This window comes from Aedes aegypti, chromosome 2 (genome assembly GCF_002204515.2).
Source record: "Aedes aegypti strain LVP_AGWG chromosome 2, AaegL5.0 Primary Assembly, whole genome shotgun sequence".
In the NCBI taxonomy this organism is placed as follows: Eukaryota; Metazoa; Arthropoda; class Insecta; order Diptera; family Culicidae; genus Aedes; species Aedes aegypti.
In genome coordinates this window covers 33762011-33774545 of record NC_035108.1, presented here as the reverse complement: position 1 = coordinate 33774545, position 12535 = coordinate 33762011, and the positions used below count along the sequence as shown (strand labels likewise).

The window sequence follows — 12535 nt, the reverse complement described above, 5'->3', positions numbered from 1 at the left end:
TTTCTACAGTCATTTACTGGATTTTTCGGTAAATAAAACCTATTTGTTTACCACAATTTGCTGATTTTTTCTGCTTTAGAGCAGAGTCTCCCTTTTCAATTCAAAGTTTTGTTGGTTAAAATCCCAATTCATCACCCTGAACATCCAAACCACTTCCATCAAGATTTTATATGGAGTAGCTCATTACTTCTAAAAAGGATTGAAAATCGGCAACAAATTATTTGTCTCAGGTTGTGCAGACTTGAGAAAATCCCGGCGTCGTACCTAACCTCAACAAATTGATGCTGTAGTTGAGTTCCGTAAGGCAAAGGTTTTTGGAACCTCAATGAATACCCTCGGTGTCTACTATAGTAGATATATCTTAAGAAATAACAATCCACTGCCGATAATCAATTCCTTACCTTGCACCGAGCCCACAAAAATGAGAATTCAGAAAGTAAAACTGCTTTTTCTTTGGAAGCAGCTAATCAGCTTCGCACATACCAACTTCTGATTCCGAATCTATCTGTAATTGTTTTTGTGTCAAATTCTCACATGTGCTTTTTTGTTTTCTTTGCATTTTAACGAAAAAAGTCGGTAAAAATAATTATCACTGAAACTCGGTACTTTGATTTTACTGATTTTTTTAACTTACTGAGTTCCTACGGTATGTTTAGAATATCACTGAACGATCAGCTAAAATAGTTACCGAGTTCAGTAAAGTGACAAATATATTACTGGACATCAGTGAGTTCGAATAGAAAAGCTGAAAGTTCGGTAGTTTTTTGTAGTTTACAGTTCCGACACCGTAAAAAATATTACTGAACAGATAAACTGAGATTGAGTGTGTAACTGGTACATTTGACAGATATAATTTTCATCAATCAGATTTCGACTACAGGCATGGTAAAATCAAGCTTTCGTGGTCTGCTGAAAATTGCCGGTGCGAACGCTTGAGTTAACCCCCTAAAATGGTAGTTTTTACCTCACAATTTTTTTGCGTGTAATAATAATAATTTGCGTATTCGTTTCTACGAAAGTACGATGCTGCCATCTGTCAAAAGTTCGTTTTGGGATTCGACGTTTTGTCTTTCGACGTTTTGTCACTCAACCTTTTTCTTGGTCGTGAATACTATGGGTGCAACTATTCCCAAGTAGCATCCGTTGGTTCCTTGTGCAAGTTGAGGTGCTTTTGCATCATGAATATCGTAACTTCTATGTGCTGAATACAAACCTCATTTTTACTTGGTTGTTTTACATATTTCGAAGCTTACGGTGGTGCTTTTTCTATTTTTACAATTTATTTTCCTAAAATAAATTGTAACTTTAAACGGGGTTGAGTTTTAGATTCATATAGGTATGTTTTTAAGAGAGAACACTCTTCAGAAATAGTGATTTTCGAGAACCTCGAAGCAGAAACCTCAATCAAACTATGCTAAAATTTTCTCCAATCATAAAAATGTAGAGGACAAAAGTTCGTAGAACTGGATAAACTACTAAAGGGTGTATGGAATCAAATTGCACCATTTTTCAATGGCTGTACCTTTTTACCCGTTGTATATTTTCTATTGAAATTTTGGGTGTAATTTGTTCAATGTGTATTTGTTTACGCTATGTTAGTTTCACTAGCAAACGTGTAATCTCCATCGGAAGAACAGCAGTGGCGCAAAGAAGTTTTAGCAGAAAGCAAGGAATGAAATCGAAAAACCGCATAGTCACAAATGGTAGCAAATGGACCCAAACGAAACTTTGCAAGATTTAAAAATTCTAAAAAATCGTTTAGCTACTCGGCAAGCGACTTGAAGTTTAGTATGGGAAAATTATTTATTCAGTATGGAGAAACGGACCCTTTCGAAAATAAATTGAAAAGGATACTTTAAGGACGTACTAAGAATTCTCTCCCTAGCTGATAATTTAGGCCATGAAACAGTGAACATTTCGTTAGAACACATTTTTCTAGTAGCTCTTCAAATAAACGAGTTATCAATTATGCTTTTCGGCTGCGCAATATTAACTTTTACAACGGCTTATTTATTTGCCCGACGTTTCGACACGGGAATTGTGTCTTCCTCAGGGGGTAAATATTGTTGTCGTTTGTAGTCCTATGTTTTGCCTAACTTTAACTGTCAGGTCGATAGGATAGACCAAAGTGTGACCAGTAAAGAAGCAAAATTGCGCCATTGCTAGTACAAGCTGTGTTAAAAAGATAATGTCAGTCATGTACCTAAAATATCCCGACCTGACAGTTAAAGTTAGACAAAACATAGGACTACAAACGACAACAATATTTACCCCCTGAGGAAGACACAATTCCCGTGTCGAAACGTCGGGCAAATAAATAAGCCGTAGTAAAAATTAAGACTGTGTAGCCGAAAAGCATAGTTGATTAAACGAGTTATACAATTTGAAAATATCGAAAATTTTATACGCATTATTTGACATTTTTAAATCTGTCATCACGGTGCATTTTATGCAGGAAATTGAGTGGCTAAGCCGTCTTCTGCATCACCGCCCTTTGGACGGAGATGCCAAGTAGTCGTTGAAACTAGTTTTACTTCAATGTGATTTTCACTAGATAGAAGAACGGTGTTTTCAGCAAAGTTGTTACCTAGTTCAAGGATTACCCCTTGGTGAGCCTATTTTTAAGGAATTCAACCGCTAGACGGTGCTAGTGAGCTCACAAACTATGTAAAACTCTACAGATATATGCTGGTATCTCAAGATCCTGATCATTTAGAAGGACGATTTATTCGACAAGTTTGTTCAAGTTGAAAATTACTTTCAATTGAACATTTTGGAATCCGAAATGGCGGCCTAGAAAAAAAGATGGCGACTTCTGGTCAATGACAATTATTATACAGTGGCCCAATTTCATATTCGTACAGGAAACTGTTTTCACATCAAGTTAGTGGAAAACTATTAAATGATGTATTGAGCTAAAAATACTTTATCCATATTGGAGGTAATAGGTGTCATCTATTGTTTGGCAATCACATTTTTTTTTTTCATTTACGTTCATCTTTGGATTAATGGAAAAATATTGAATCTATGTCTAAAATTCATCAAATTCCATATTCGTACACCTATAAAGAATTAACCGTACAACATTCATAACTAAATTTTAATGTTCTATTTGATTTCTGAAGTGCTTTATAATGATGTTCAGATGTAGTAAAATGTACGTTATTGTTGGACTTACCGGATATTTTTGCAAAAAACATTGAAAAATGTTCAATTTTTCTTAAATTTGCTTAAGTTTCAAATATGTTCGCTTATAAATTGTCCAAATGTACTCTACTACATCTGAACAACACAATGAAAAACTTAAGCAGTCATCTAGTCCATAAAAATTAGTTCTAAATGTTGTAAGTTTGTTTCTTGTTGGGTGTACGAATATGGAATTGGGTCAATTTTAGACACAAATTCAATACTTTTCCATTATTCGATAGATTTAAGTTAATGAATACAGTTTATGATTGCCGAACAATAGATGACACCTATGACCATCGTTATTGATATAGTATATCCAAGTCCATGGATCATTTAATAGTTTTATACCAACTTGATATGAAAACAGGGCCCCGTACGAAAATGAAATTGAGTCACTGTATCTCAAGACCCTGACCAATTGGAAGCATGATTTCATCGACAAGTTTGTGCAGGTTGAAAATTGCTGTCAATTAAAATTTTTGGAATCCAAGATGGTAGCCTAGAAAACAAGACTTCGGTGAATTGAGATGAGTGGATATACACTACCCGCCATAAGTATGGAATCGCATCATCTAGTATTGCAACACCTCAGTTGAATATTACAGCACCCCCCAAAAAGTCACCCGTAAAATATTACACTAATGACGCAATATCATGGAAACCTTACTTTCTAGAAAGATGCGATCTTCAGCAAAGTTGTTCAGAAGCCTTACGGCGTTCATTAGCTGAAATTTTTAATGCGCCATTTTGTCGCTACGTGGCGCTAGTGGGCATGTAATTTGATCACATTCTAGCAGGCTCTAGCTCATGAACCTGACCACTTAGAATGTTCGTGGCTTCAGCAAAGTTGTTCAGAAGCCTCAAAGCAATGTGAGGCAGCACTGATTGGTTAGCAATTTTGCCGCTACGTGGCGCTAGTGTGCATGTAATTTGATCATATTCTAGCAGTGGAGCTACGCATGTTGACTGCGGGAATTGTAATTGATTACGTTCGTGTTTTTGATAGCCCCCGGAGGTATCGGACAATAACACCATTCTGGCGCTTGGAGAATATGGAAAAATACAACGGATAGAGCGAGAAAATTTCCCAGAAAATCTTGGACTGGACCATCTATATACTGGTGTGCGAGGAGTACATATGGAGATTGAAAGAGATATACCTCCCCCCCGCACTGGACATCGGTAAGTGGAGAGAAAAGGTGTATTACGATGGACTCAAGGAAAAGTGCTTCGTATGCTAATTGGAAGCTCATCGCAGAAGCTCTTGTCCATCGACGTAGTAAAGTCAGGCTCAATCTCAGTCAACCTATGCAATGGTAGTGGAAGCGGGTGTAGCAGCTCTACCGAACGAAACGGACACGATGACGGAAGAAATTATCGAAATTTTGAAAGAAGAAACCACTGGAAGCACATAAATTGAAGAAGAAGCGGAAAAGGAATCAGTGGCAGAAGTGATTGAAGCGGAAACCGAAGCAACCGTGGACGAGAATCAATTAAAACAGTTTGATGAAGCTATGGAACAAGTTGGTCTACCCAACTTCAGAGAAAATATCGTGAAAATGTCGAAGTTGGTCGATCAAATTTCTAGTAGAAGCAATGATCAGGCGAGTCACAGGCGTGCACAATTTGCGACATCAGGATCGATGGAAACACGTCCGAAGAAATCCGCTCGTAAGAGCTACACATAATAATGTATTTTTTTAAACAACTGAAAAGTTTTAAGATTTCGGCTCTCTAATGTTCAACGGCGCCTCGAGCCTAATGTTTAACGGCGCCTCGAGCGCCTCGGTGCTTGCAAATTTTATAACTCGTTCATTTGAAGAGCTACTAGAAAGATGTGTTGCAACGAAATGTTTCATGGCCTAAATTATCAGCTATGGAGAGCATTTTTAGTATCTTTTTCTATTTATTTTTGAAAGTTTCCATTTCCCCATACTGAATAAATCATTTTCCCATACAAAACTTCAAGTCGCTTGTCAAGTAGCTAAACGATTTTTTAGAATTTTTAAATTTTGCAGGGTTTTATTTGGGCCCATTTGCTACCATTTGTGACTATGCGGTTTTTCGATTTCGAAAATTCGTCAAAATCGATACAGCCCAATGGTACGTTCTACGGTGTCTCGTGTTTTAAATCGGTACCACGAACGTTTGACCATCGATCGGAAAGAAAAAAGTGGCAAAAATGGATCTACGTATAGTTTTAAGGATCACGAACGGGTTGTTCAAGCTTTCAAGAGGAATCCCAACAGTTCAGTTTGAGATGTGGCGAAAAAACTGAATCTATCCAAAACATTTGTTTAAGATGCAATAAAACGTGAAGGAGTCAAGTACAAAATCCAAAATTCGCCTAAATTAATCGCGATGAACGGCAGAATTCGGTAGGTAAAACACGTGCACGGAAGCTCTACACCCAGATCTTGATGAAATCACATTGCCTCGTTATGGATGATGACACGTATGTAAAAGCAGACTTCCAGCAGCTTCCGAGGCTTGCACTGCTCATCATAAATTCGATGTCCCCGAAGACGTTAAGAAGCAGAAAAAGCCAAAATTTGCCTAAAAAATTATATGATGTGGCAAACAATTTGCTCGTGTGAAAAGCGGAACACCCCATTCGTGAGCAATGGAATGGTCAACCGGTGGGGCAAAAGTTCGTTTAAGACAATCAATTTTGAAACTGTTATAAGTAAAAATGGGTAAATATTTTGCCACAAGTTTGTTCAGCAAAATTATAGCCAATATTTTGAAGGTTCACTGTATGGTATTTATTTTGTTCAAACCTCTATTGGTTTTCTGGAAACTTTCATTATACCACTAAGGTCCTCCTTGCCCCTCCTTATTCTAACATGTTTTATTTTACTCCCTGAAAGTTTGAAGATGATTGGATGAACGTGCGAATTTTGCCAAATATTTATGTGTGTCGCAATTTGATTCTGTACACCCTTTTTGATGAGTTTTGGTGTTCCGTTCGGTAATTATATTCTTCTAAAGCTTTAAAGTAGCCCAAAACCACATAATTGATTTGAAGGCTTCAAATTAAAATTTTAATTCAAGCACACCTGAATTTTCTCGAAATTGACAGAAATTTAGACTGAAAATTTAGTTTGACACAAAAAATCAAAATACTAGTTGACTGAGGATTATCCAGACATTTTTGAAAATATGAATGGGTCTAATCATGAGCAAGCAAAATTGCTCAAAACCTTTAAATTAAATTGGTGAAATATTTAATATTAATGCATGGAGAAGATGCTTAAATACTACATTTTTCGAAAGATAGGTGCTAAATTCATGGACATATTTTATGTAAATAATGGTTTCAGACACACCATGGTCCCTCTTCCGGAAAAGGGGGGATGGGTTTAGAATGAAGTGGGTAAGAAAAGAACTGGATAAGAAATAGCTCAGCTGGCGCTCATCTGGAAGTGGAGTAATTCGCTGTTGAAGGTACTAGCTCGGTAGAATTGCACCTTTGTGGGAGGCCTGTCATTGCCACGTTTCTTAGTTTGGAAAGTTTGCGCAGCATTATGCTGCTGTTGCTACTGCAGTTCCGTTATGGTTCAGCAGTTAGTGTGCAGCAAATTAGCATTATGGGAAAAGTTGTTCGACATTATTGGGTGCCTTCTTTGAGTGCACTTGGAGCGGAAATGAATTGCTGTTAACACGTTTTCTTCCTCATAACTAGTTGGAGTGTCAGTTTCAGAATGCTTGAAACTTATCCGATTCGATGCAATTGAATTCCCAAATCAAATTTCCCGGTGTCAAAATGCAATTTTTATAACGATCTGTCCCCAGTGAGGGATTTGAAATTAATCGGAGGCATTGAGTTGATTCCGATTCTCTATCGCTTCGCTTCTGATGGACATTGTCGTAGTGCTCCTCTATTCGTCCAGCATGTCTGGTTTGACTCTTCCGGCTTATGAGACGTCACATAGCTCCGGCGGATATTGCCCAAGTGCAAACCGGCCATAAAGCAAAAGCCAAGCCAAGTATACAGCTGTGTGGATGGCTTTATGAAATCGCTCCAATCAATAGCCGTAAATCTTCCGGTGTGCCTGACCCAATTTGTGTGCATCTTCATCGTTGGCCATCCGTCTCCCCAGTGGGGGAAAGTCAACTTTACAGCCCAGATGGTCGTCACATCCGCTCTGGCATCCGTTCGAAGTCGTCGAGGAAGTGAGTGTTTATGCCAGATAGGTGCGGTTTATGAAACTGACTTCCATCCCTTCTTGGTTGGGGCCGGTGAACGAGATGAAGCGAGGTGGGAGTCAATTTTCGAAGGCAAGAAGCGATGACAAAGTATTCCCCGAGGGCAATGAAAGTATGGTTGCACCAGCAGAAGCATCAAATTGTAAGCTCGTGCCATTGCTGCAGCCACAGTCGGTAGCAGGACGGACTGAACTGGCTGGCTCTTCATTCATAGGCTTTTGAAGTTAGTTTTGGATGAAAAATTTGGTGCAGGGATGGTCAGTCGAACTAGTGCATGTTTTCCTATTTTCTCTGACTTTTGACTGTGTTTTTGATTCTCTAGATTTGTGCTCTTGAAAATTGGATTTACCACTACGTTCTATCTTTACCTTATCATATACTCAGTTTCACAAAATCCAGAGAAGCTTTTTTAAGCAGCTTCCGAAAAATCTCTCTTTGAAAGCATCTTCCGAAAAAAAGCACTCCAGAGAAGCTCTTTTTGAGGGCATCTTCTTGGAGAAGCTGTTTTCGTAAGCTCCTAAAAGCTCTATTTAAAGCCAGAGAAGCTCCCTTCGAAAGCAGATTAGGGAGAAGCTTTCTTCGTAAACTGATTCCGAACAAGCTCTTTTCGGGAGCAGCTTCTGCAGAAGGTCTACTCAAAAGCAGCTTCCAGAGCACCTATCTTTGAAAGAAGCTCTATCTAGGAAAGTACTCTTTGAAACCAGCATCTGGAAAAGCTCTTTTTGATAGCAGCTTCCGGATAAGCTCGCTTTAAAAGCATATTTTGGATCTTTTCTCCACAGTGGCCCGGAAATGCCATCTTTGAAAGCATCCTTCAAAAAGGCTTTTTTCGAAAGCACTTTCCGTAAGTTACTTCGAAAGCACCCGATAAAGCTTCAAAAGCAGCTTCCCGGAAGCTTTTTTTGAAAGCACCTTTCAAGAAAGGTCTCTTTGAAAGCAGCTTCCGAAAAAGCTCTCTTCGAAAGCAGTTTTCAAAGAAGCTTTTTTCCAAAGCAGCTTTCGGAGGTCTGCTCAAAAGCAGCTTCTGGAGAAGGAATCTTTGAAAGCAGTTTTCAAAAAAGCTAGTCTAAAGCTTCCGGAGAAGCACTTCCAAAGTTTCTGAAAAAAGCTCTTTTAAAGCTTCTGGAAAAGCTCTTCCAAAGCTTCCGGAGAAGCTCTTCCAAAACTTACGGAGAAGCTCTTTCAAAGCTTCTGGAGAAGCATTTTCAATGCTTCTGGAGAAACTCCTTTAAAGCTTCTGGAGAGCTCTCACAAAGCTTTTGGAGAATTCCTCAAAGCTTCTTGAGAAGCTCTTTCAAAGATTCCGGAGAAGCTCTTTTAAAGCTTCCGGAGAAGCTCTTTCAGAGCTTCCGGAGATGCTCTTTCAGAGCTTCCGGAGAAGCTCTTTTAATGCTTCTGGAGAAGCTCTTTCATATCTTCCAAGGAGAAGTTCTTTCAAAGCTTCCGAAGAAGCTTTTCCAAAGCTTCTGGAGAAGCTCCCGTAGTACCTTTTTCAAAGCTTCTGGAGAAGCTCTTTCAAAGCTTCCGGAGAAACTCTTACAAAGCTTCTGGAGATGCTCTTTCAATGCTTCTGGAGAAGCGTTTCCAGAGCTTCCGGAGAAGCTCTTTTAAAGCTCCTGGCGAAGCTCTTTCAAAGCTTCAGGAGAAGCTATTCCAAAGCTTTCGGAGAAGCTATTCCAAAGATTCCGGAGAAGCTCTCTCAAAGCTTCCGGAGAAGCTATTTCAAAGCTTCCGGAGAAGTTCTGGAGAAGCGCTTCCAAAGCTTCTGGAGAAGCTTTTCCAAAGCTTCTGGAGAATGCTTCTCAGAATGTCAATGCTTCTGGAGAAGCTTTGTCAAAGCTTCTGGAGAAGCTTTGTTAAACCTTCTGGAGAAGCTCTGTCAGTGTTTCTGGAGAAGCTCTGTCAGTGCTTCTGGAGAAGCTCTGTCAAAGCTTCGTCAAACAATCTGGAGAAGCTCTGTCAAAGCTTCTGGAGAAGCTCTGTCAAAACTTCTGGAGAAGCTCTTCCAAAGCTTCTGGAGAAGTTCTGTCAAAGCTTGTGGAGAAGCCTTATCAATATTTGGAGAAGCTTTTGAAAAAATGATAAAAACTGATTTTTTTTCTATACATTTGCTTTATAATGCTGTAAGAAATTTTCATCTTATTGAGACATCCCAATCAAAAATCCTCTGAAAACGTAAGTGCCTCCCATCATGGTGATAAGTGCACCTTTAGCTACCGTTCGTAGGCGCCACGTCAAGCTTCATTATCAATCTCTGGTCAACGGTAGCTTCGTCGATGGCTGACGTCTCGATTGAAAGAAGTCAATCGATGGGTTGACTTGGCTTCCATCTGCTGTAGGCACCACCGAGCAGAGATGTTTGCCCGGCATCCTTTAGTAGAGGTTAGTAGGTCCGACACAGAGAAAACGACGACGACGACGACTCCGGCAACGACGAAGTTGTTGATGATAGTAATAAATTGTAAACATGCCAGGGTAAACCACAGGCCTTCCCGAGTAATGCAGGGAGATAGTGAGAGAGAGGGTTCCTTGGGACTCTTACCTCCGACCAGCACCACCGACATCAGGTTTATCGAAACGCCGTAGTTGGTTTCGTGATTCAGCCCTTTCAGGTAGACTTCCTCCTTGTGGTCATCAACACGGGCTATCAGGCGGGCTCCGTGGACGTCTATCCGGACCTGGAAGTTGGGAAGGAAAGGATAGAGATTATCATCGTACCGGGCCGGGACCGCAGGAATTTTATGATGGTGTGGATGTAAAATTGCTACGATTAGCAGCAAGATGACTTTGCGAAGATTAAAGTGTGTGGCTTTATCGATTTGATGGAATGTGGATTTTTTGGACCACCACCGGGGGAAACATTGTTAGCTCAAGACACACACAGCACGTCTGTCCGAATTGGATTAGGTTTTGAAATGTTTTGAATTTAATTTGCGTCACAATTTCATTTTGACAGACAATGAAATCCCACTGAGGTGTGGTTGGGTTCCCACGTAGGAGACCATCCCCGGGGGATCATTTAGCAGTAAGAGCATGTTGACACACACTCACATGAGAGCGCATAAACAATTAGGTGTGCTACTTCTGAAAAGTTTTCGGCACAGGACCACGTGTGGAACGTGACTTTGATTCTCTTTAGCGCAGGGGTTTCCAATCCGGACAGATCAGTTCACCGAGTCGTCACAGATAATGAAGTTGTACGGATTAGGATGAAAGTAGATTACAAGAATTGCTTTAGCATAGACTGTAGTAGAGTCGGTTGATCATTAGGGCTCAAATTCGATTTGGTAGATTTGGTGGTTATTCTTCTTCTTGGCTTTACGTCCTCACTGAAACAGAGCCTGCGTAAAGTGTTCAATGCGTACTTCCACAGTTATTAACTGAGAGCTTTATCTGCCAAAGTATGGCAGACATGATGATTTATACTTATGAGCTATTCATGAAAAATTCATGATTTGTTTAGAGAGTAGTATCAAAAAAGATTGTGTTATTGCACATAGAAAATTCTAGAAAAATCTTCTGAAAGTTCCTCCAGGAATTTGATGAAACAATTCACCATCGTTTTCTAAGGTCAAGAGGTTGTTCTTTTTTTTTTCTATAGACACGACTCCAAAATTATTTCTGGTGAAATTTCGGAGTATTCCATCTATAAATTGTGAAACTTAATAAAAAAACTGTCTTAAAAAAATTCTTATAAAAAATCAGGCAAGAACCCGGAATAACCAATGATGCTCTAAAAAAAGTCATTGAAGATTTATTGAACCAATCTCTGAAAGAATCTGTGAAAACTTTGAAAGAAATTACGGAGACATTATTGGAAGAATTACTAGTGGTATTGCTACAAAGAAATAAAAATTTATGTAAATTTAATCGATATATAATGCACATAAATGGAATACTAGATTTGTTTAAATTTACACAACTCATCGTGTGAAATTACATCACCTACATGTTAATTTCCGCTACACATTGCGTAATCCTGCATGAACTCTAGCCGAATATGCGACCATATTCACATAAATTCACATGACATCTATGTAATTTTACACGATCTGCTATGTAAATATACGAAAATTATGACATTCCCTTCATGTGCATTAGAGTGCGACCTATTTTCGATAAGTTCTCAAATCAGAAAAAAATCACACTAGATATTATGGTGATATTGTTTGACAGCTGATATTATGATTCTACTTCTTCTTATTTTTCAAAATCCCGTTGATTACTATCTCTTTGCCAAAATCTTACAGCTCCGGAAGTTCCTCTAGAAAGTTTTTTCTCAAAAATCCTCCAGATGTTTATCCGAAAACTTCGTACTGGTAGTTACATCAGGAAGTTCCTCCGGAAATTATTCTGAGTAGTTTCTTTGGCAGTTCCTTCTATCCATGAGATTCCTCCGAAAGTTCTTAAACGAAATCCCACCAGAAAGTTTTTTAGGGAAGTTCTTTAAGTATGTCATTTCCTTCGGAGTTGCCTTTAGACATTCTTTTGGAATTTCATGTGGATTTTTTTCAGAATTTCGTATGGATTTCCCTTCGGAATTTGCATTGGAATTTCCTTAAGAATTTTCTTTGAAATATCCTTCAAAATTTTCTTTGGAACTTCCATTGGAATTCCTTCAGAGTTCACTTTAAACTTTTCTTTAAAACATTCTTTGGAGTTTCCTTCGGAATTCGGAATTCCCGTTGGATTTTTTTTCGGAATTGTCTTTGGACATACCTTTAGAATTTCCTGCGGGATTTTCTTTGGATTTTCCTTCGTCATTTCCGTTGGAATTGAGAATTTTCTTCGGAGTTTTTATGGATTTTCCATTGATATTTCTCTTTCATTCTTCCTGCGCAATTTATTTTGAAATTTTCTTCGTAATTTCCTTCAGCATTTCCGTTTAAATATCTTTGGCATTTCCATTCAAATTTCCTTCGGCATTTCGTTGATTAGGAGCTCCTCAGGCACTTCCATGATTTCCTTCGGAATTTTATTTTGGTTTTCCTTTGAAATTTCCATTGGATTTTTTTTTCGGAATATCGTTTGAAATTTCTTGAAGGAACTTTTTTCGGAAAGTTTCTAGGAAGTTTTTTCCAGAAAATGCTCTATGGTTTCATCCAGGAGTTTCCTTCTGTAGAAATTCCAAAAAGAA

The 12535-nt window shown here is 38.7% G+C and overlaps 1 protein-coding gene across 13 annotated transcripts in view; it reads right to left on the bottom strand.

The window, feature by feature from the left end:
• Nucleotides 1–12535, bottom strand: part of LOC5565097 (contactin-associated protein-like 4) — a 310029-nt gene that overhangs the window by 75717 nt on the left and 221777 nt on the right. For all 13 annotated transcript variants that reach the window (XM_021840467.1, XM_021840465.1, XM_021840475.1 and 10 more), the window contains one exon: nt 9941–10076. In XM_021840467.1, coding sequence (XP_021696159.1) covers nt 9941–10076 — 136 coding nt within the window. The remainder of the gene's footprint in view (nt 1–9940; nt 10077–12535) is intronic.